Raw genomic sequence first — 25,617 nt, forward strand, 5'->3', positions numbered from 1 at the left:
TGCTGCAGTCAAGCTAAAATTGTCAAACTGGTGTCCTTGGATAGCAGTTCGAGGCCCGGTCTTCAAGCCCTCAGCCTTTCATACTTCCGAGGCCAGTTAGATAAGTTACACTTCCTTGTCAACCACGGTGTCTATGGGCGCTCGGCTGCATGGTCCACAAATTGGTACCAAGGCTAAGGCTCGGGTGCAGCCGCAGCTATCGGCCCTGCGGAATTGTACATACTCTCTGCCCAACTGTCCCAGCTCCCCCACTACGTTTTATACCCTGTTACTTTAGAAGCTGATTAGGGTTTAGAGGGAGACAAAAGTGCGCCAGTGGAAGAGGTGGGGGTGAGACCATCTGCTCTGCACGATCTGCGCAAACAACCTTTGGCCCTCCCCGCATTGCTCACTGTAATAACACCCCTTCATCCATCCCCAGACAGCGCTTGACCCCAACTTATGTCTCTGGAGCGCGTAGGCACTCTGGCTATTGTCAGAATGGCGCCAACCCTTATTTCTGGGTTGCGCCCGCTGTAGTGCCTGGTGGAGCACCCTCCACCCCATACAAACCAGATTTGAAGGACCGCCCAATGGCTCATAGCCAGCCCCAACCCATTCTCCTTAATGGGTGTGAATGAGCAGAAATTACTGAAAACAGATTCTATGAAAAACAACTATCGGAGTCATATCATCATGAAATCTTTATTTCGGTTTATAATTCCATAAAAGATACAAATATATAGTTCCTTATCAATAGTGCTCGAAATAGAATTAGTACAAAAAAAAATTCCATACACCAGATTCTAAGGAATCCATTTTCCTAAAATACAGTCTTATAAACACGAAAGAGATCAACAAGGAACATAACTCAGTATTTAAAATCTCTAATAAAAATGGCTAAGATAAAGACTAAAGTGCAAGTGCATTTGTTTAAATAACTATTGTCACAGTTGTTATTCTGTAAAGCCCAAAAACTCTATATTGTTCATTGGGGGCCCTTTGCGCCTTATACATTAAGAGTAGGAATAATAAAACACATTAAAAGTACTTAAAACCAGATTTTGTAGACATTATCTTGGGAAATGAAACACTCTCAGGTTATAATATTTACCTACAGTTGGATCATATCACTTGAGGGGGTAGTCAGTAACCTCCACCTAATAGCCCAAAACTGGCCAAGAAATTTAGCGACACAAATAGTGGTCTCACATCTGATTTTAAGATACGTAGGGCTTCGTATGGACTGTGGGTCCCCAACTGTCTACGTGCAGGACCCAACCAGTTCCTTCTTGGTCTTGCATATGCAGGACATGCAAACAATACATGGCCAATGGTTTCCTTTGGATTTCAACAAGAGGGACAGCCCTTAGGCTGGCTGGTGTTGTTCTGCCAAAAATTGATTAAAGCATTAATAGGTAAACAGCTGTATCTAAACTGACTATACAGTTTCCATTGGAGTCAATATCACGAAGGGCAGCATGCTGGGAATAAATGCACTAGTCTGGCAAAATGGTGGGGACAGTTGTAGGCACAAGCGGCAGGCGGAGTGCACATAGCCGTGTCTGGCAGTGAGGCAGCAATAGTTTACCTAGCACTCCACCTTTCATCATTCTGAGGACAGTTACAGGAGTTACTATAATTCTTTATAAATATACTGGGCCTATGGAAGCGCTTAACAGACCTACTACAGGGGGAGGGAAGCGTTGTCTGGGTCGGTACGAAGAGCGTTTATACAGTGAGGGATGCAAGGGAGGCTGGAGGTAGTTTGTGCAGGTGGGGGCAGAGCACACAGTCACATTCGGGAGATGAGGGGGCCCCTCGAGGCGGGGGGCGGTTCGGAATCACTGGAGTACGAGGCATACTAAATAAGCAACTGTTAAACCTTACTCTGGTTTACTCTAGGAAAAGCTGTGGTGGTAAGCGATTTCTTTCAAAGGACTTATCTTACCGAGGCCGTCACAAGCCTCTTTAATTTACAAGGCAGGCACAATCGAATTCTCTCACTCCCTTACTGTCCTCTCTCATCCTCTCATCTCTCCTCACGGAGCATACGGTCAGACCCGTATGCTCCTCTCGGCCAGTGCCACTCTGCTTATTGTTCACTAATTCGGGAAGGCATGAATTGTCTGTATCGCTGTTTTGGTGAAGGCCATGCAGTTATGGAACTTGCACCCTCCTTTGCTTCGCTCCACCAAGAATCTATTATCCTTTAGGAAGATATAAAACCTGGCTCTATGCTCTGTAGGTCACCCCATTTGGCTGGTTCTCCTTCCCCTTATGTGTGTTTCTCATTTGCCTTCAGGCAGCAGATGGTTATTAGCCCCAGGAACCTTTTGGTAACAGTAACACACTACAAATGTAAAGAATAATAATAATAATAATAGGCAGGAGCAGGGGAGCCACTAGACCTGAACTATGGGGGGAGGGGCCTAACACTCTGTGCCAGGGCTGGCCCTAGCACTGGTCGCACACGGTGCAACAGTCTTTTTTGGTGCCCCCCGTTTCCTCCTTCTCCATGAATTCCCTCACTACCACTCACCAACAATGCACCTCATCTCTCTATAGCACCTTTTCTTACAAACGTTTCATTTTTTATAGCTCTACTCATAGTTTACTCACACTCAGTTCTGTGATCTGCATGGTACATATGTAGCAGGCACATTAACCCTCTGCACTGTGTGGGTGACAAGAGTGCCCATGTGAGTGGACAGTGAGCGATGCACCACTGTGAGAGTAGGGTAAGAGGAGTGACTGCAGGGTGAGTGAGGTGACCATATGAAATTGTATCTGGATGTAAGTGCAGAGTGGGACGAATTAATGCATGGTTAGTGATGGGCTTGTTTGAGTGAGTTGCAGATTGAGCATTGAGGTGGACAGGTGAATGAAGTGTCACATGAGAGCAGGGTGAGTAGTGTACTCGTGACACTGCACGGTGAGGTACTGGGTGAACATCACAAGTGCATTGTGAGTGCAGAGTGAACACTGTGAGTGCAGGGTGAGCGAGTGAATGGTGTGAGTGCATGGGGATCGCTGTAAGTGCAGGGTGAGCATGAAAGTGAAGGGCGAGAATGAGGAGTGAGTTGTCTGAATGCAGGGTACATTCCCAGACAGTTGAAGCAACTCAGAGTTTTAGATATAAGTTAAACTATTACTAATATGGCATTAATCAGGGATCGAGGGTGGAGGTAATAAATAATATGGTGATCCTGCAACAAACTTCCAGTTCTATGGTTAGTGTTGCCAGACCATTATTTTGATGCCCAGGCGGGACAAAATAAACAGTCACCTAAAGCTGTATTTTCAGCACTTATCTGTGCGTACTTCGAAACGCAAATATAAATAAAAATCACTTTTAAATGTGTTCTAGGGCTGCCTGAATGATTCATGACTAATAATTAAAGGGGACAAGACAGAAAAGTCACATTACAAATGAATACATACTTTTTCAATTATAACCCTATGTAGTCTCAAGACAAGGTCTTTGCAGGTTCTTTAAACAACACATGGCTGGCATTTATTCTATTGGTACCCCTATTTTATATTCCTTTTCATAGAATGCATCCTAACACTACATAGTAAATGTAAAATACAAATGTAAGGACTAGGCAGAGTGGGGGTGCAGGGGGTACTGGAACCAGAAAAAAACTAAGTCTATTTAACCAGTTTACAAAAGGGATGTAAATATGCAAATGGTCTTTAAAGACTTGTGAAATACTTAGGCGTGCTGGAGATAAGAGTCCAGACACTGCCCAGCCGAGCCCACAGCAGCTCGATGTGCTTTGCAGCAGCCCGGGCTGAGACACACGAGGGTGGGCTGGGGAGGAGGGGGCTGAGGCCCTTGCAGTCCTATGGGCCTGGGCAGAAGTGTGACTGGGAATGTTGGACCCCCTTTGTATCACTCCCTGGTCCCCCTGGGGGTCGCGCCCCACAGTCTGTAGACCCCTGGTGTAGGTGCTCTTTGTTTAGGCGAACTGCCACTCCCCTTCTCATAGGAGAATTTTGATGTATTCACGTCTCTCTTTGACTGGAGCAGTGAGGACCTGCTGAGGTCAGGTACAAAGACAGTTTGTGGTAGGGAGGAAGAGGAGAAGCCATGAGGGCTTAGGGTGAGTTGTGTCCTGGAGAGGAGCCTACCTTTTACCAACGTTAGTGTCAATTAATGTTTTACAATATATTGCGCTGTTAGCAAGATAGCGGTGGTGAAAGGAGTCCCTGCTGATCTCAGACTTCCAGGTTGATGCAGAGAATGCGCCATTCACACCCCCATAGGAGTGGAACCTAAGTATACCAGAATGCCTCCACTTAATAACCTGAGTTAAATTGGTGTTAATGCAAAAATGGTGTTGTCCCATGCCCTTCAAAGCCACTGATGCATTCCAGTGCAGTATGCTTACTTTGTGTGACTATTATGCTTCCTTGCAGATGTGCTTGGCTGCAGTGTGCTCCATGCCAATGCTCTTCAATGCAGTGTGTCGTGTACAGTCACATCCACATTGCCTAACCACTCAACACTGTGCAATGCTCTTGACGCACCTCACTCCAATGGATTGTGTACCTGTTGTTCTTTAATGGCAGTGTTCCATTTTCTGTGTCTCCACTGCAGTATGTTAGCCTTGATTCTCTTCACTGCAGCGTGTTTTATGCTGCACAGTGCTCTATACCCAATGCCTACTATGCTTATTATAACAGGTGATATTTTTTTTCTAGTACACCTGAATGTCAGTTGCTAAGGTTTCAGATTGCTTAGGTGAGACATTTTCATAATTTCAAAATTCGATGGGAGCATGCGGCTTGCAGTACTTTTCCTGAATGTTCTCAATATTTCTGATGTGTGTTAGGAGCGCCTGGATGATTTCTTGAAAATGACTGAAACTAGTAGTGAAACATAGAAAGAGCCCTATGAACGTTTACGGAAACCTGTTTTGCTGCATTCACTAATGAGTTAGATTAACAGAATCTAACAAAAAATGGAATGCAGGGCCAGTCTCGTAGTACATGCCTTTTTTAATTTTTAAATCATAACCTTTCTGTAACCCCACTTGTGCCTTTGCTGAGCCAATAGCTCTGGCTAAACAATTATAAGGTCTCGAAGGCTACACCGATTGCATTGTAAATGTTTGTTTTTCCAGTCAGCTAAGTTAATGGCCTTCCAGGAGCACTTTGAGGCTGGCAGAACTGTTTGCAATTTATAGAAATTTTCTATATGCCGTTCTGATTAGTTTTTCGATATTTATTTGATTTCATTGACTTTACTGGTTTTTCCTCGCACTAAAGTATCCCTCAAAGTGTCACAGATAATATTCAGTAATCATATCAAATTCTTTCCTGTTTAGATCCTGCCACTGGAATGGAAGAATACAAGTTAAAATGTAAGTAAAGGTGAAATGCATTGTTTCCTAAATTATTATTTGTGCGAAGAGTAGGAACAGTCGGAACAGTGTGGGCAGAGCTACACGTGTTCAGACAACGCAAGCGCAACCACGCTTGCCTTAACCACCCATATGCTTTAACCATGCATATGCGTGATTAACGCAATGGGCGGTCTAGCTGCTGCTGGGCGGAAGCAGGAAGGATCGGGAGAGAGCATTGTGAGGTAAGTGGGGCTCGTGCTGGAGCCAGGACTTGGCTTGGGGTAGGTGGGTGTAGTTTTTAATGGGTGGCGGTAGTTTTCAGGGCTGGGGGTGTCTGGGTTGTTTTCAGGGTCGGAAGGTCAGAGAAGTAATTAGGGATCAGGGTGGATCGAAGTAGTTTGTAGGGATATGGGAAGGGCAGGGTAGTTTTGGGGGGTTAAGGGGGGCATGGTAGTTTTTTGGGGTTAAGGGAGGCTGGAAAGTTTTTAGGGCTCGAGGGAGGGGTTTGGATCTCAGGAGGAAGGGAGTAGTTTTAGGTGTCAGGACAGGGGCTTGGGAGGCTGTTATAGGGCTCAGGGTGGGTGTTAGGGATCGGGATACAGTTTAAGGCTTAGGGTGGTCAGAGTAGTTTTTAGATATCAGGGGGTGTTGGGGTAGTTTTTAGGCCTTAGAAGAGGGAAAAGTAGTTTTTAGAGCTTGGGGTTAGGGAGGTTTTTAGGGCTTAGGCAGGGAAGGAGTTAGTTTTAGGTATCAGGGCAGCAGGCAGGGGCCAGGGTGTAAAACGTATCTGATAAGTCTTAACCACGCATATGTGTTTGCCAAACATGCTTTAACTGAATATTTTGTTGTAAAGGAATGCGTGGTAAAGGCATATGCGTAGTTCAGACTTGCGTAGTTAAGACCACGTAGAACCAGCATGCATGGTAAACCAATGTATGGTTCTGTCACACAACCATAAAGTGTGTTTGAAAAAGATATTGCAAATCCTATTCTGTATTCTTTACTATGTTTTTGAAGCATTCTCCACTTTGGGTTTTAATGTGACTCTGAATGCCATTAAACATGAGTGGAAAAGAGATAAAAAAAGGAAGAGAACGAAAAGAGGACTTTATTGGACAGTGTCAGACTAAAGAAGGATGGGAGAATAATCCTTTGCCACCACTTCCTTCATGGAAAAGGGTGCAGCTGCACTTCTCTAGTTTGAAGAAAGTGAGTAACCAAAACCTTTTTGCCAATTGCCCAATTATTCTGAGGATGTCAGAAGCCAAAGTGTGCTTGGAAATCCTGCAAACATGAGGCAGAAAGGGAGAACTGGCTGAAAAAGCAGTGGCCTTCAAATGTGTATCATACGCCAGTGAAATGAGACAAAGAAACTTTTAAGCCGTGCTTAAGATCCTTTGTTGTCTGATTTTGTGAGCTTCCTCGACTACCCATCCTGATGTGACATTACAATTGAAAGTTCCTCATTGAGAATCAAACCATCAGATCTTGGAATGTTGTACTAGGCTTCTTCAAAGCACAATTTCTCAATCACTCCTGAAGTCTCTTCTCCGGGCAAGTGAGGTCAACTGATGAAATCCAGAGGGATTGTGGAAATATGGCGACAACTCCATTGTTGTAAATATCTACCTGTAATAAAGACTAGGCTAAAGACATAAGTATTCAGGTTAGATGATTTACTCAAGGTTACTCAAGGTTGTTTTTACATTCCTCTTCCAAATTTTATGGTTGATTTCTCAAGTAGTATATTCCATGTGACATCTATGTTCCAGAAAGTTCCTGTAATGCACAAGCAGACTGGGGAGGCTTCCAATTTATTCTGGGTTATTCACACATCCCAGTCTATCACAACTGTGAACTTTTCTTTAAGGGTCTACATTTTACCTATGCTGCCTGGTGTCCAAAGTACCACAAATATCTCTGACCACTCTCACAACTGGAGGTTTGTCACCCCTATTTAAGAAATACAACCATTGAGTTAGCATCATGTCCAACTCCACCTTTTGAGAATCCTGTGCACCCTGTTATTTACAGAAAGACTGTTGTGTGTGCCAATATCATGTACAAACATGTGTGTCAATTTAGGATCAGTGAAAAACATTGTCTGACAAGTGTCACATGAGAGGAGCAATTAGCACTTTCTAGTGAGCTGTATTTTCAGTTTCCTTAGAAACCTTTTATGGGATTCCTGTCCTGTGGTAAATAAAAATACCGGACTGAATTTCATACGGAATCTTAAAATAAAGTAAATAGCTCAAAATAACAAGAGGCAGAATCCGTGGTATAAGAGGTTTTCTAAATGGGCTTTATTCCATTCAAAATGGCCGACTCGAGTCGCGGCCTTCAGGTTCCGTCACCACGAGGGTTCAGGAAGTGAAGTACAATATTTTATTGACAGACATGCATTTTTATAATAAGTACATTTACAATGAAACGAATGTAGAAGGCGTAACATTTGATAAGAAAAGTGACATAACAGGTACGTAATTGAAACTAGGCGTAATAAGGAATAAAAGAAACATGATTGGTTAGGATTATCAGACATAGGTGGATCTATAAGATAATACTTGGCATAGATGCGCGCGCGGCAGCATGCCGTGTAATTGACGTGTAACTAGGGGGTGAAGGGGACTTGACATTTAGCTCTACATGTGGAGACGAAAAGTCTGGGGGGTCAAGTCAACCTAATCCCAAATCATATCTAACATCCTATGTTTAAAGAACTATGTTATCCACAAGGAAGGACTCTCGAACAGAATCTAGTCTATACTGACTGTGTGCGTGCACAAACGCCTAAGTGTCTATATGAGATGCGAGGGATAGAAAACTTTCCATGGCAGCAGGGCTATGAATCACTTGCAGGAGGACGGAAAGGCTGAGTCCTTTGCTTGTGAGCTAAGGGAAATGTTTACCTAAATCACTAGACAGGAATGCATCGGCTGAAGAGCAAAATAGATAATTCGAAGGTGAAATACAGCTTCTTGGCAGGCAGGCGAAAACTGGCCGAGGCAGGCACCGTTAGCTGCACAGGGAGTAGGACAAAGTTCATGGATACAGATGCGAGCTCAAGCTGAAGCTGTCAAAGACAGAGAGCAGGGAAAGGCTTTGAGGACAGAATCGGGCCTACTTGCCTGCATCATAAAAATGGAGTAACTTAGCCATATAAAGTCGATGGCCTTTCATACTTAGGAATCGAATATCCAGCCCATAGATGACGGATCTGACAGAGAACATGTTGACGGTAGACACACATATGTTTGCGTCTTAGAAACTGGAACTGGAGGGAACATACATGTACTTGTAACATGCATATAGAACCGTTGGGGTCCAAGATAGGGGACATAACTGATCAGGAAAATCCACATTTCCACATTCCCTCCTTGTCCCCTTCTTGCCCTTCAAGAGATATCAATCTTCATCATTCCATCGATTTGCTCATGGAGCATCATTTCTTCTTCCTTCTTCTTCCGGCATTTTGAACGAGAACTTTGATATGGGATGCATGATGTGGCACACAGACCACAAATCGCTGGTCCACATTGCAGGCATAAACAACAACTGAAGAGCATAAGAAGGCCAATACCTAGGAAGGATAGAACTCTCCATCCCCAGGCTGATATCACACTCCAAAACCACCCGGACCACGTCCAAGTGCCTGGATTCTCGTGTATCTGGCTTACAATCTTATGAAGGCGTGTTATAGCTTTATATACAGATGGCAAATTTTCTGGTATGAATATGCAGCAGCTGGATCCGATGACCCTGCAAGCTCCGCCCCTATCGGCCAGGATGACGTCAAGGACAAGACGATTCTGGAGAACAACAATTCTCATCACTGATTGTTCCTCTGTCAGATTGCCTAGGGCGGCTATAGTCTCGTTTACTACAGCTTCAAGAGTCTTGGTGAGTCTACGTATCAGCTTACTATTTGATATTGTACCTATATATGGAAAGATGCCTTTATTGAAATCTACATACTTGTCCCATGCCGTCTCAGTATAATCGACAACTGGGAGATCTCTTCGCTCTCTATTGTGTACTAAATGAACATTTCGATAATAATCAGGGGGAGCTAGGAAAACAGGTGGCAAAAGGAATGCTATGTAACAGGTACCATCCCAATCTAGAGGCAGACGCATATATGCCGCCTGGCCACATATGAAGTAAGAATGGCGATAAGCTCTAAATGAAGATTTACCTTGATCACTATATTCTACTGTAGTAACACATTTACTATGGCCCATATGTATGGAACCAACTTTTCTCACACATAATTCACCTTTAACTGGAAATACTGACATAGTGGGCAGAATTAGTTCAACTTCGGATTTGACATTTAAAATCATAAGATTAGGCGTAAAATTACCTAATTTATACACTTCATTTTCTAAATCAGTTCCTGTTCTACTGGGGTGACCCTCCTTATTAGGGTGACAGACTTTGAATAAAACTAGATTCAGATTTCCCCATATCCAATGTTGTTGATAAACTGCTGTGTCTGGGTCTATGGAATTTAATAAACTAAACCATGCTCCACAGGAGCCATTGTGTGTGAACGGATGTGGAAAGAAAGGCAGAACTCCTTTGTTATTCTGATAAGGAGGGAGTCGGCCACACACCCAACAATTGGTGGCATTACTAGTCTGATGGGAATGATGTAACATACTAATGAATGTGTTATTGCGCAGCGCAAGTCTATAGGACAACTCATGCGGCGGTAGGTCACTAAAAGAATGTTCACCAGTTATATTGAAAGTACGTTTAGAAACAGGATAATACATATGCAACAATATACTTGCAGTAACTATTAAAAAACTCAAAGAAAACAAAATTAATAAAGTCACAATACAATGGTTACGCAGTAATTTACAATAAGCATGTCGTTTCATTATGATTCTGGACTCTACGTGATTCAGATCTAAGGGATACATGTCGGGACAGATTCAACCGCTTCACCTTGGAGAGGACTTAAACAATCAAATCGTCCGACAGCTTGGATCTGGACCTGAGTTTCTGCTTATAGAGTTCGGTGCTACTGGCCTCAGCCAAGGGTAGCTTTGAGTCAATGGGGGAAGACACACGGAGAGTACTGTTTGTGTCAGGAGGAAGTCCATAAAATTTTTTTATATGGCTGGAATGCACCCAGCCTTTCCTCCCTTCGATCTTCACAGCTGTTCTGGTCGTCAGCAGGACCAACCTAGGAAGCCTCCACCTTGGCTCCAGTTGGGTTTTCCGATCAAAATTCCTGACGAGGACATAATCACCGGGAATTACGTCATGAGGTTTCACCTCGGTGTTGTCGGGAAAAGCTGCGACTACCTGTGAACGACAAGATTGTAGTGCAGACATCAAGGAAGCCAGGTAATCTGTCAGCATATTACAGTCAACATCAGTTATTTTACGGGGTATAGGCGTCCCCCACATATTCGGTGGTCTACCAAAGATCACCTCATACGGGGATAGCCCTGTTCGAGAGTGTGCTACCATTCTCATGTAGAATAGCGCAACTGGTAAGGCTACTATCCAGTCCACACCTTTTTCCTGACATATTTTAGACAATCTGATTTTTAAAAGTGGATTATGTCGTTCCACGAGACCTGCTGCCTCGGGGTGTCGGACACAGTGGAATTTCCACTGATATCCCAACAAAAGTGAGACATGTTTCATTAATTCGGATGAGAAAGGCTGGCCGTTATCTGAATATACAACACGTGGTAAACCGTACCGTGGGAAGAATTCTCGAACTAGCTGCTTGGCAGTAGTCGGGGCAGTGTAATCTGATACGGGATACGCCTCTGTCCAACGGGAGAGAGCGCAGACAACTACGAGAGCATATTTGAATCCTCGACAACGTTCCATCTGAATATAATCCATCTGGAGGACTTCAAAAGGATGGTCAGGAGGCTGAAATCCACCCTGCTCTACGGGAACACTCTTTCCTGGATTAAACTGACAACATATCATACAGGTACGAACTTTTTGTTTAGCTGCTGCTCGTAAATGTTTGTTGAACCAAATGTGCTGAATGCTGTCTAGCATAGCCTTCTCTCCTAAATGTGCTGGACTGTGAACTGTAGCTATAATGGCTTGAACCATGGAATCAGGGAGAAACCATACAGATTTCTCCTTCGTCATCCATCCTTGATCTGTCCGGATCCCTCCTAGTTCAGTCCACTTCTTTATTTCTTCTGCTGTGGCATGTGTCTGTATGTCAATTACGTCAAGTGCGGGATCCTTAATTGTCATACACTGTGTTGGTGTCTGAACTATTGGCTTTGTCATGTCTAATGTGCGATTTTGAGCAGTCTGTTTAGCTGTTCTGTCAGCTAAATCATTGCCTTGAGAAATGGTATCAGTAACCTTCGTGTGTGCTTTACATTTCATAATCGATATAGCAGTGGGTAGATGTATTGCGTCTAACAAAGCATGAATGAGGGGTCCGTGCTGAATGTGGGCACCATGGGAGGTTATATAACCTCTCTCTCGCCACAGCACGCCGAAGTCGTGTACAACTCCGAATGCATAACGTGAGTCAGTGTATATATTAACTTTCTTATTTGTGGCTTGAATACAGGCTTGTGTTAGAGCAATAAGTTCTGCTGCTTGGGCTGACAAAGTATCTATACAATTTGTCTCAATAACTTCAGCGTCTGTTGTGACTGCATACGCGGCCACTAAATCTCCTGTACTTGTTCTCATGCACGATCCGTCTACATACAACGTCAGGTCTGGATCTAACAATGGAACGTCTGTCAAGTCTTGTCTAGGTTTCGTCTTTATTTCAATGATTTCAACACAATCATGAGCTAGTGGGTCTGTTCCAATTACAGGTAATAGTGTAGCAGGATTCAATGTATTACACCGTCGGATCTCTATGTGTGGTTGAAACAATGTCAGTTCATAACCGGTAAGTCTTGCTATGGTCAAGTGTTGTGTTTGTGTTCGGTTCACAAGAACCTCTACTGCATGTGGTACTTGTACTGTCAATGGGTATCCTAATACTATGGCATCGCTTTGTCTAATAGCTAAGGCTGTCGCTGCCACTGATTTCAGGCATGCAGGCAAAGCCTGAGCTACGGGATCTAATGTACTGGAAAAATAAGCACATGGCTTGCGTGATCCTGCTTGATCCTGAGTGAGTACTGACAAGGCAGTACCTTCGCGTTCTGTAACAAAGAGTGTAAAATGTTTGCTATAACATGGTGTTGCTAAAACAGGTGCTTGACATAAAGCTTCCTTTAAGCTTTCAAAAGCTTGTGTATGTTCCTGAGTCCAAGGGAGAACAGTCGATGTGGCTGCCTCCTGTGTGGTTAACTGAATGAGTGGTTTTGCTAGAAATGCGTACTGAGGGATCCACTGCCTACAATATGAAGTGAGGCCTATGAAAGCCCGCACCTCCTTTTGCGTCTGGGGTATTGACATGTTAGCAATTAACTGGATGCGATCTGGTGTAAGCTGCCTTCCCTCCTTGGACAGCGAGTGACCAAGATAAATAACTCGCTGGACACAGAATTGCAGCTTAGAAGGGGACACCTTGTGCCCCTTGTCGGCTAGGAAATGTAAAACTGTCAGAGAAGCTTTTTCACATTCTGGCTCGCTTCTCGCGGTGATCAGCAGATCATCGACATATTGAAGCAGTGCAGTATTGACTGGCATGTGGATACTGTCAAGTTCTCGTTTCAGTGCTTGGCTGTAGATGCTGGGGCTTTCTGTGAATCCTTGGGGAGCGCGTGAGAATTTAAAGCTGCGCCCATTTAAACTGAATCCGAACAAGTATTGGCTTTCCGGATCTATTGGGACGCTGAAAAAGGCATTCTTGAGGTCAATTACAGTAAAGAATGTTGCTTCGGAATCAATTGCTGTCAATAATGATGATATATCAGGGACCACAGGAAATTGTGGTACAACGCACTTGTTTAGTTCACGCAAATCAATAACCAATCGGTATACTGGTGGGGCAGTAGGGTCAGTTCGTTTAAGAATCGGAATTATCGGTGAATTACATATATTAGAGTCTGTTTCTACAACTACTCCCTGGGCAATCAGCTCATCAATGATTTTCAGCAAAGCCACTACAGCATCATGCGGTAACTTGTATTGTCGCATTCGTGGTAGTACCACTCCTGCTTTCAATGTAACTCGATAGGGTGTAATGTTCATGCAGCCAACATCCGTAGGGCCTTGTGCCCATAGATGTACTGGTAAAGTCTGTAGTCGGGGATCCATGTCTCTAGACACATAGTGACCTTTAAAATCACGTAAAAACAACCTTACTCCTTCCGGAGAACAACATATTATGGCTCCTAGTGCTTTCAGAGTTTTAATTCCTAACAGATTTTCTGGGCATGATTTAGTAAGCAATAAATCTGTAGTTCGTGTCAAAGGTCCTATCGTAAGTGGTAGAGGCTGTGATACTTCATTAACAATAGGTTTTCCTGAAAAACCAAGGGAAACATTTTGAGAGCCTGAGAGGGGTGCCCCTGGAACTTCACTACGTTTTATGGTTGTTCGACTTGCCCCTGTATCGAGTAAGAATTTTCTATCTTGACCTAATAATTCACTATGTACATAAGGTCCTTCTTGATCTACAGGAATCTCGATAAGCGGTAAGTCAACTTCCCTCTCTAGGCTGGTTCATGCGTAACGCTGATACTCAGGGTATTCATACTGTGCAGTCTGATACATTTGTCGTGTTGTGGTTTGTGTGGCAGTAGCAGGCAACGGTGGTGCAGCTGGCACAAACTGTATGGGTTGCTGTGAGGCTGGCATTGCCTGTTGCTGAACTGGCATGGACTGTCCATGCTGCATAGCTCCTTGTTCATTCTGATCTTGTCTAACTAATCGTGGTCTCTCTTTTGCAATACCTGTAGCTATATTACGTTTCAGGACTGGACAATCATGTACATAATGGCCTAGTTGTTTACAGTAATTGCAGGTTCCTTTTACAGGAACTGCAGAATCACCAGAATGTGTCACACCCTTTTTGTGACCATCTGCTGGTACTGTCTGAGAAACTAGCATTTTCATTTTTGTATCCTTCATGCGTCTATGCTCATGTTCTTGTTCATCCCTAATTCTATTGTGATGATACTGTAACATTTGTAGCATTTGCGACGGAGTGTTACTTTGCCAGGTACTCTCGAATTTCAATATTCTATTCTTCACTGGAGGCAATGCATTTTCCACCAATTTTGTCACAAATAAATGTGGATATGAGTCACTACTTGCTTTTATACCACTATTTATACCAAAACATTTTTCAAATCGAGCATAATAATCGCTTGTGTCTTCATCTTGCTTTTGCTTGCAGGCTGTGATTGCACCCCAATCTTCCTTTTTTGTAGTTAATAAACGTGGCAGTACCTGTACTAGTAAACCTGGTAACAGTTTAACTTTATCTCCGAGCCCTGAACCTGCAGTTCGGCCCCTTTCTTCCTCTGCTAATGCTGTCCAGTCTATCTTTTGGTCTCCCACTTCCCACTCTTTTTCTTTCAGTTTTTCATATATGCCAGCAGGCAAAAGCACCTTCAATATCGTCATAATATCAGGAAAGGTGTACTCTCCCATTAGTAACATGTCTTTAATTTCTCGGTGGAAACCCGCTGGGTCTTTGTCATGACTAGGTACCACTTTCTTCATTTCTAATAATTCCATTTTTGATATGGGTGTGTAAACAAATACACGGTGAAACTCATTGTCTTCGCCTTTTATTGGGTGCACTTCTCGTAAAGGATTTTGTCTATCCATATAGTACGGCGCTCTTTCTCTGCGGGGCAGCGAGAGAGAATCCGGACCTACAAAAAAGACATACTGTTTACGTGACACTAATATCTCTTTAATTAGCTTGTTACTAGAACCTCTCCATCTGTTCGTGAGTAGTTCCGTTAATATATCAGGTAAAGGACCAGGGTCAGCATGTTGGCTCTTATATAATATGAGGAGTTGCTGGATCATATAGATTCCAGCTAAGCGTTGTTCATCTGTACTGAGATTAAAAAAACGTGTGTGCTACGGTCTCATCACCGTATTTTTCAGGACTGTCAATCCAGTGAACGGCTGATCTGGCTAATTCTTGCTCATCCATGGAGTCGAGGAGGTGGTAACCCCTTCGTTCTCGTAGTATCTTATCTGCGGCTTGAAACGAATGTTCAGGAGATTTCAGATTTATTACTGGCGTCGGATACGTCCTGCTATTATTTGGGCATACAGAGTGTATGGGATCAGAAAAACATCTAGTATTTTCACAGGATCTTCCTCTGCCTACATAGGCTATGGTCTCTGACTGTATTGCGGTATTCCCTGATTCGGACACTTCATCTTGCTCAAACTCGTCTGTTCCCAATCTTTCTTCATGAATACGTTCTATTTCTTTACGGATTTTTCGGCACATGGCTATTATACAATTTTGTTTATCGTGTCTCCCTTCTGATATATTCTGACTCCATCTTGTAAGAGTAAGCATTGCATTCGGGTCTACCCCCGGACGATCTTGATTTCTGATTACACAGTTTATGAGGAAACGTAACAGTTCCCCCTGTATTTCTACTTTCTGGAATTCCATAGCTCTGTTAATACATCCTGGATCTCGTCCTGTTTGAACAAAATGATATATGTTATCTAGATGCGTAGTCATTCCTGGTAACCTTGCTAAATACTCTGCGGCTCGCCTGATACGTAATGATGCCAGGACCATTTCGTCCTCTTTACCAACCACCGGGTCATATCTACAATTAACAAGGAGTTCCTTAAGCGCACGTTCACTTACGAATTTTGGTGTACGTGAATGTGCTGACTCTTGAAAGACAAGTTTATTTATTCTAGGTGGTGTAAAGGTACTGCTAGCACCTCCCGTGGCCCCATCTGGGGCGTCGGGTGTGAATGGGTTCGTTGAACGTGACACAGCAACTATGGGTGTCGATACCCCTGTAGAGTCGACTGCGGAGACAGATGCGGAAACAGATGTGCTTGCCGAAGCTTGTGTCGGGACTTGCTGTTGCACGGGGTTGGATACCTGATCCTGACGTTGAACCTCTCCGCTAGACGGTCTATGTGGTGTGGCGTTAGCATACTCGGGAGCTGCGTCGTCTAGATATGAGGAAAGAAAAACATCTTCTGCGGTTCTGGGATGCCCTTTTGGATGTACCTTAATTGGAAATAATGGGGGTGGCAAGTCTTTTGGCATCTCTGGAGCAGCCTTAGGTAGTCCCTCGGCTAGAAGGGGATACATACCATTCATAAGAGCATTTCTTTGTCTATTTACTTGTTCTAATTTCACTCGGATACCTTCCTCATTTAATAGATTTTCTTGAACTTTATTTGAACTTTCTTTACTCCTCTCTTCTTGTCTACGTGCTTTTTCTGTTCGCCTATGAGATTCTTTACGCCATAACTCAACAGCGTCTTTCTGTGACTGTCTGACCTTTCTTTTCCATAACTCTTCCTCCACTTTCATGATGCACTCTGCATCCCAGGTTCCCGCTGCGGGCCACCTTTGACTTTCCGGTAATCCCTTGGTATAATCTACCCATAGATCAAGAAACAATATGGCATCTAAGCCATGTTTATGGTACATAAAATGCCCTGGAGTGTCCCTAGGAGGAATAGGAACTGCTTCTTCAAGCACCCCTTTTCTGGTAGTAATCTGTCTTAACTTCGAGAAGAGCGGCATATTGACAACTGATCTGATACTTACTCTTGAACTTACTTAATACGAGAAAACACAATAATGAACAGTGAACAATGAACAATCATTCATACCACAATATGCAAGACATTTCTGAATACTTTAAACATTAAACATTAAACATTTTAACAATGGCCGACAATGATGACAGTCTGCTTAACTAATCACCACGCTGAATTCTTGACAATAACTGAATACTTCGGAATACTTGATATACTGCTAAACAGTACATATACACTGCTAAACAGTGCAGACCGGATTTGTGTACCCAAATCCGTCTTGACCGGCACAACCTATGTGCGCGTCAACACGCCTCCCCGGCGATGGTACTCACCGAGTAGCTCCTTGAAACGGAAGGCCTCAGAGAATGGACAGGACTCGACGACTGCGGACATCGGACCCTCTGGACGTCGGGATTTCGGAAAACCTGGTGGGCCTCAGTATACCTCGGATCTTGCTCTCTCAGCTAGGCTCTGGTCGGGATACTTCGCACTTCTCACCGCCTCGTCTGGGTTGATCGCAGCCTCAGTCGCCCCCGCTTGACCGGAGGGAGCTTACAGGAAATCCTGCTGGTACGCGTTTATGGTCCGTCCAGCTGTGGCAGGAGACCGGGCCTGCAACGCACCGCCGGCGCGTGAGATGAGAAAGTGTCCCTGTTCGGGCGCCATTATGTGGTAAATAAAAATACCGGACTGAATTTCATACGGAATCTTAAAATAAAGTAAATAGCTCAAAATAACAAGAGGCAGAATCCGTGGTATAAGAGGTTTTCTAAATGGGCTTTATTCCATTCAAAATGGCCGACTCGAGTCGCGGCCTTCAGGTTCCGTCACCACGAGGGTTCAGGAAGTGAAGTACAATATTTTATTGACAGACATGCATTTTTATAATAAGTACATTTACAATGAAACGAATGTAGAAGGCGTAACATTTGATAAGAAAAGTGACATAACAGGTACGTAATTGAAACTAGGCGTAATAAGGAATAAAAGAAACATGATTGGTTAGGATTATCAGACATAGGTGGATCTATAAGATAATACTTGGCATAGATGCGCGCGCGGCAGCATGACGTGTAATTGACGTGTAACTAGGGGGTGAAGGGGACTTGACATTTAGCTCTACATGTGGAGACGAAAAGTCTGGGGGGTCAAGTCAACCTAATCCCAAATCATATCTAACATCCTATGTTTAAAGAACTATGTTATCCACAAGGAAGGACTCTCGAACAGAATCTAGTCTATACTGACTGTGTGCGTGCACAAACGCCTAAGTGTCTATATGAGATGCGAGGGATAGAAAACTTTCCATGGCAGCAGGGCTATGAATCACTTGCAGGAGGACGGAAAGGCTGAGTCCTTTGCTTGTGAGCTAAGGGAAATGTTTACCTAAATCACTAGACAGGAATGCATCGGCTGAAGAGCAAAATAGATAATTCGAAGGTGAAATACAGCTTCTTGGCAGGCAGGCGAAAACTGGCCGAGGCAGGCACCGTTAGCTGCACAGGGAGTAGGACAAAGTTCATGGATACAGATGCGAGCTCAAGCTGAAGCTGTCAAAGACAGAGAGCAGGGAAAGGCTTTGAGGACAGAATCGGGCCTACTTGCCTGCATCATAAAAATGGAGTAACTTAGCCATATAAAGTCGATGGCCTTTCATACTTAGGAATCGAATATCCAGCCCATAGATGACGGATCTGACAGAGAACATGTTGACGGTAGACACACATATGTTTGCGTCTTAGAAACTGGAACTGGAGGGAACATACATGTACTTGTAACATGCATATAGAACCGTTGGGGTCCAAGATAGGGGACATAACTGATCAGGAAAATCCACATTTCCACAGTCCTCCTCAATGAAATGTGCACAACAAGCTTCCTAGCCTGCCTCTTTACTATAAACACTTCTGATCATGAGCATGCAGCTTTTTTTACTTAAATGTAATCAAGTTTGAATCATGATCTTTCAGTTTGCATAATGTGCCATTTTTATTTTTAAGATTACAGTTGGAGTTACAAAATGTCTTGTAAGAACTTTAAAACATGCACTGTGATAGGTCATGTGAATATAGATGTTCTCAAGTCATAGCTTAAGCCTCCATAGCTTTTGCACCAAATACACACACTAATCATAATAGTTTCACATCTAAATGTGTTTAGTGAATACATTTTCTTTCTATGAAGACAATTAAGACTCCTCAGAAATACATGGAGTACCAAAACATAAAGACTTGTAATCAAAATATAAAAGATCCAGCAATATCATTTGGATGTTGGCAATCAAGAAAAAAGCCTGTACGGCACACCCTAAAAAATAATTCTTCAGTACCACAATAGTGTAAATTGGTCACTGTATCCAAGTCACATATGCTTGCCCAAGGAGAAGAAAAGAAAAGCAATTTCATCAGTAGATTATCCTCTTTGAAAATGACTCCAAGACCCCTTCAAATTCAGTTGCTTGTTCTCTTTATTGTTTAAAATTAGAAATTCCAATACACGAACCAGCCGACACGTGTTTCGTCTTACAAAGACTTTTTCAAGGCTGGAAAAATAAATGTATCTACTAAATACATTTAACTTAAAACACAAACGTAGAAAACAGTACAAGTATTTCCAATAAAAATGTCATACAAGACTAAGTGCACACCCACACTGGTGGTAATGAAAAGACAGTGTGCCGATAGATACCAAATCACCTGTATTCACAATTGGCATTGTGGTCCAAAGTATTATTATATTAAATTAGGATGGAAGATGAAGTCCTATGATAGACCAAATGTACCCACCACTGTGACATATTATTCTGTGTCCAATAGTTCATGCGTGAATGACAAAAACAAGAGACGAAGAAGAAAACGGAAAAACTAAATGCACAGCTGTTAGATTACATCGATGTTACGCAATATCAGCCAGAGGCGCATGTAAATGACAACCCACCGAGTATTGCATGATGGTTATATTCGTGGTAATCAGTCGAGAGTCATACACAAGACGTCCAATGTGTTCAAGGTCCCTCTCATTCAAAAACAGTCATGAATCTATTGAAAAGGCAGATCAAGATCTGTTGTAGAATGAATACTGTCCACATAATATATCTCAAAGAATTAAAAGGGAATACGACAATCTCTATACTGCACGGTGTCAATAATAGCGAGTTCAGTACAAGCTTGCCCATTAGAGATCTCCCCCAATGGAGCGTAAACCGATGTGTAGCCCTAACACAGTGTGTTGAAACTATAATAGTAGAGACTTTACCATACTGCGATGTCACAAATGTAGAAGTGACATCACTGATTACTCGACCATGGACATATCCTTTTGGACGAAAAACCTCGTTTATCTAAAGTGTAGAGTCCTAGTTCAACCCACACTCTCTCATCTGCATATTGTGCGATTTGGTTATTCAACTAATGACCCTAGGTCTGAATGAAATAAGGGGGAGTTAAAATGAAGATGACAGTACAGTGACTCATGCCCCCATTAAAGTGACACATAAGCTAGCAAGTGATAATATACTATCCACTAAGGCAAGTTTCGAGGATGATCGAGATAAAATGTTCAATGAAATTTTCCATGGACAGGGGATTCAGTCAAAGAAAGTCACAAATAGTGAGATTAAACCCCTTGGATTAAAACAGCTGTTTATTAAATTAGAGAGATTACGTAAATCTGAACTCTCCCGCTAGTGGGACTTGACTACTCTTAAAAACTACATAGAGATTAAACAAGTCCCTAGGGGACTTAGAGTGATTATTTTTCCCACGTTTGAGGATATAGATCCTGACCTTCTGTCTGAGTGGGAGAATTTGATTTCTTCATCATCCTTCGGTATGATGGATCTGCTGATCAGACATGCCGAAAGGAAAAGAATGAAGCTGTTAGAAGAAATAGAACAAGTGGAGGATGAAATCAAAAAATTGAATCTTACAGAAGCAACGGAGAAGAACTTCAAAATACTTAAAGAGGTGCCAAACTCTCACCAGGTATATATTAGAGATAAGAAAATACGTAAATTAAAGAGAGACGACAATGACTATATGAGTGGTAGAATTTTTTTTGCTAAAAAATTCGACGAAATCAAACCCAGAGGTGGTGTGAATGCATTGAGTAGGAGAACGGAGACTGAGGTGTCTGCCAGTGAATCAGATTTATCTAGTCTCACTAGTGAGAGAAGTGAGACTAGAAGTGAAATTGTTTCTGATGCAGGGCCAATAGAAAATAACAACACAGGTTCTTCTTTTATATCAGAATTGGAAAGGTACAGATGACAACCCACCGAGTATTGCATGATGGTTATATTCGTGGTAATCAGTCAAGAGTCATACACAAGACGTCCAATGTGTTCAAGGTCCCTCTCATTCAAAAACAGTCATGAATCTAATGAAAAGGCAGATCAACATCTGTTGTAGAATGAATACTGTCCACATAATATATCTCAAAGGATTAAAAGGGAAGACGACAATCTCTTTACTGCACGGTGTCAATAATAGCGAGTTCAGTACAAGCTTTCCCATTAGAGATCTCCCCCAATGGAGTGTAAACCGATGTGTAGCCCTAACACAGTGTGTTGAAACTATAATAGTAGAGACTTAACCATACTGCGATGTCACAAATGTAGAAGTGACATCACTGATCACTCGACCATGGACATATCCTACTGGACGAAAAACCTTGTTTATCTAAAGTGTAGAGTCCTAGTTCAACCTCGCACTCTCTCATCTGCATATAGTGCGATTTGGTTATTCAACAAACAAGATACATCAAGATAAACATCACTTAAAACAGAGTTATCAAAATCAATCTTTCAAGAAAACATGAAGCTCCCTATCGATGTTCAGACCCAAATCTACAGTTCTCAATTTGATCAACCATTTTGATTCAAGTCTCCTCAGGGCCAGTGTTTTGTCCCCTCCTCTTGGATCGTCAGTTGTTGTCGCGATCCCATGGAATCTGATACCTAAGACTTCTGAGTCCTTATGTGTAGTTTTGTAATGTACCGCTAATGGGTAGTCCATATTGTTGTTACGAATCGCTCTAATGTGTTTTTGTATTCGTTCTTTTAGCGGTCTAATGGTGCTACCCACATAAATTAGGTTACATTGGCAGATGATGCAATATACTATGTACTTCGTATTGCAATTCATAAAATGATGTATTAGATGTGTCTGCCCAGTGTTGTAACAGAAGCTTTTAAGTTTGTTCTCAGCGAATTGGCACACACTACACTTCGTACATTTAAAGAAACCTTTGGTTTTTATGGTAGCCAAGTGTGTTTGTATTCTGCATTCCTGTTCCTCACAATAGATGGACTTAACCAATTGCGTAAAGTTCTGCCCCTCTTGTATGTAATTCGTGGTTTATCTGAAATGTAAGGATCTAAATCAGAATCCAACTTAAGTATGTGCCAATGCTTGTGAATCATCTTAAATATCACATTACTGTGTGAATTGTACTCAGTTATGAGTGCCATTCGTTGTGGTCCTGTCTCTCTCTGTTTGTTCTTCAGTTTGGGCTGAGATTTTATGAGTGTCTTACGTTCAGTACGATTGATTCTGGTGTGTGCTTTATCTAGTGTGTTCTGATCATACCCCCTATTCAAAAATCCATGTTTAAGATTGTTGACCTCTGTTTGAAATATATTGTCTCTGCTACAGTTACGTTTCAGACGGGTCATCTCGCCAAAGGGTATGGCACAGATTTGAGATACAGGGTGAGCACTACTAGCATGGAGAACAGAACTGCATGCTGTGTTTTTACGAAAAAGTTTACTCTCCTGTTGGACTTGGCCCTTTTTCCCTGAATTTTTTCGTTTTTTACTGTATGTTAGACAAATAACCAGTGTTAAGGTGCAGGTGTTCCCTTCTCCCAAGATGGCTGCCACAGACCCCTGCTACTGCAGAGTGGTCTTTCATAGTAGCATCCTAGCTGCCAGGAGCTGGCTGGAACCCCACAACAATGTTGCGACACCAGCCCGCCTTTTTGTCCCAAAGGTAGAATGGGGAAGCTCCTGGAATGTGCTGGAACCTTCTAGAAGGGAGGTGTGGTTTTACTTTTGCCGCCTTGGCTAGAGGTCACCTGACCTAGGGCTACTTAAGTGAGGGAGGGAACTTTTTTGTAGTTAGTTGGCCAGTGGGGTAAAGCAGAGCTGGAGAACCCACGCAGGAGTGTAGGCGGTAGGGGCTAGCCAGGGACTTATGCCTCTGAGAGTGACAGGATTTAGGTGCTGCCTCTTAAGTGCGTGAGGGACCCTGTGAAACCCACTGATCTTGCCCAGCAGTAGGAGGACACCTCTGCCCAGCCTGACTAGGAAGGACCTAGTCGCCAACTCACTCCCTACCCCCCTTTGTAACAGAACCCCTTAAGGGCGCCAGATACATCTGCGCCATCAAGACTTCCTAGAGCAACTGATTGCAGGAACTGAATGCTGAGACTGCGTGTCCAGACTGACCATAGACACTAGATGCCAAGTTGATTGTGGAAACGCTGAGGATCAACCAGGTCTTAGCGCTGTGACCCCTGCGCTCCCTGACCTGGCCTGGGATCCCCGGCAGCGTGCTCCGTTGAGCGCGGAGCTCCCCTGCTTAATTTGAGCCCCTCCTGTGGTGTGGAGGCTGAAGCGCGCTCACCGCTGCGGCCCGGAGGCCGGAATAGTGCCCCTCAACGTCGCGAGGCCCGAGGAGAAGCCCGGGGCCCCGTTGCTGCCGTCGCAGCTGTGGTGAAGGCGAGTGAGGCTGTGACTGGCCCCCCCGTCGCAACAGGATCGCCTGCGGACTTCGGAGCCGGTGTGGACGCCTCCCCGACGTCGAGCAAGGTAAGCCCGGAGGCTTGGGACTGACCCCGGTGCGCCCCCTACTGGCTGGGAGCCACACCGCACCCTGAGCCCGGGTTCCCTCTCCGTGGGAGTCCCCCTGGTCACCACGACAGAGGGACCCCGCCGCGGGATCCTTCCCTTGTTCCCCCTTGACTGTCCCGGAGCGTGGTGCCCTACGAACTGCACCGGAGCACGAGAGACTCGCTCCGTAAGACCCGTTGTGCTCCCTGAGCTGCTCCGTGTTGAAATAAGCATTGCTACTGACTACGAGCAGCGCTCTGTTCTGAAATGCTCCGTGTTGAAATATTCATTGCTACTGATTACGAGTAGGGCTCCATTCTAAATGCTCCGTGTTGAAATGTTAATTGTCATTGATTACGAGTAGCGCTCTGTTCTAAATGCTCCGTTTTGAAGTATTCACTGTCATTGCTTACGAGTAGCGCTCTGTTCTAAATGCTCCGTTTTAAAGTATTCATTGTCATTGATTACGAGTAGTGCTCTGTGCTAGATGCTCCGTTCTGAGGTAGTCACCGCTTAGCGCGCATAGCGCGGTAATCACCACTAAGGCGCTACAGGTAACTGAAGCAGCGGCAGGCCCGCGAGGTCTGTCCTGGGTCCCTGCACGCCCCCAGGAGTGGCGTTACGTTCCCCGAACCCTACTAAGGGGAGTCAGACACACGAGGGTAGCCTAGGGCCTTCAGGGAGCCTACTAGTGAATAACGTGCTGGTGAAAGTGAAGCTTGCCTGTACATCTCATTGAATTGCATTTATATCTCATGCAGTGCCGATATATTTCATGAATTGCATTTATAGTTTATGAACTGCATTTATATCTCATGACTGGCATGTACATCTCAATGAATTGTATTATAGCTCATGCATTGCACTGATATCTCATGAACTGCATCTATCTCGATCTGCTTGGATAAACTTGAGTATTTGCATAAATTATACAGTGTGGCGTCCCTTATTGTGTGTGTTCCCCGTTCCATGAGAGGTGCGTGTTGTATGGTTGCTTTACACACAGGCCTTTGGGTGCCCAGCCGCTCGTGTCACGTTACCGCCATAGAGACTGGTGACCCCGGTTTCCTACATTGTTGGCGAGCGGTGGGATCTTAGGACCTGTGACCATACAGCACCCTTCCGTGAAGCGGAGGGCGCCACAATTAAATGCCTATTTGTTCCAAAGCTCTGAAACCATTGATTGCTGCATTATTATTTCCACTGTCCAGGCTGAGAGTGCAAGAGTCCTGGTTAGCTGGTAACTGTCATCCAGATCCTAGGAAATTTTCTCCTTAGTATCTAGGTCCCCACCTGCCAGAATGGAATTACGGTTAGCTGACCTCGAGGGGTACACGGTAAAGCAACTGAGGGAGTTCGGGCAGTGGATGGGGGTGCCTGGGGTGCGGAAGGCCAAAGGACCGGAACTCCACACCGCCATTAGGGCATGGGTAGAGGCCCACCCAGAAGGGAGAGGGGATGAGGGACAGGAGGCGCCAGATGCACCTCAGGAGGAGAGCGCCCAGGATTAATCGACATGTTAAATGTAGATGTGTCTGAAAATGTGCCCCCAGGGAGACGTTCTGGGGCCAGTAGTAGGACAGGGTCGAGGAGGAGCGCGTCTCCAGAGGAGTACGAGGACAGGAGGGAGGAGAGGCAGTTAAAGTGGGAGCTGGCCAAGTTAGAACATGAGAAAGAAAGGGAATTGGCCAAATTGGAACAAGAAAGAGAAAACAAGAGATGGGCAATGGAGGAGAAGAAGATGGCGCACAAGCTGAAGCTGAAAGA

General features: G+C 43.9%; 1 protein-coding gene across 4 annotated transcripts in view; it reads left to right on the top strand.

Moving 5' to 3' along the window:
- The window catches only part of LOC146830011 (GTPase IMAP family member 9-like), a 114,302-nt gene that overhangs the window by 51,054 nt on the left and 37,631 nt on the right, over positions 1-25,617 (top strand). For 2 of the 4 annotated variants that reach the window (XM_085604246.1, XM_085604247.1), the window contains exons 2-3: positions 4,690-4,729; positions 5,316-5,351. In XM_085604246.1, coding sequence (XP_085460372.1) covers positions 4,699-4,729; positions 5,316-5,351 — 67 coding nt within the window. In that variant the 5' untranslated portion in view covers positions 4,690-4,698. The remainder of the gene's footprint in view (positions 1-4,689; positions 4,730-5,315; positions 5,352-25,617) is intronic. The other 2 variants (XM_085604245.1, XM_085604248.1) reach the window with 1 other exon arrangement.

The sequence above is a fragment of the Triturus cristatus genome, chromosome 5_1, assembly GCF_964204655.1.
Source record: "Triturus cristatus chromosome 5_1, aTriCri1.1, whole genome shotgun sequence".
Classification (NCBI taxonomy): Eukaryota; Metazoa; Chordata; class Amphibia; order Caudata; family Salamandridae; genus Triturus; species Triturus cristatus.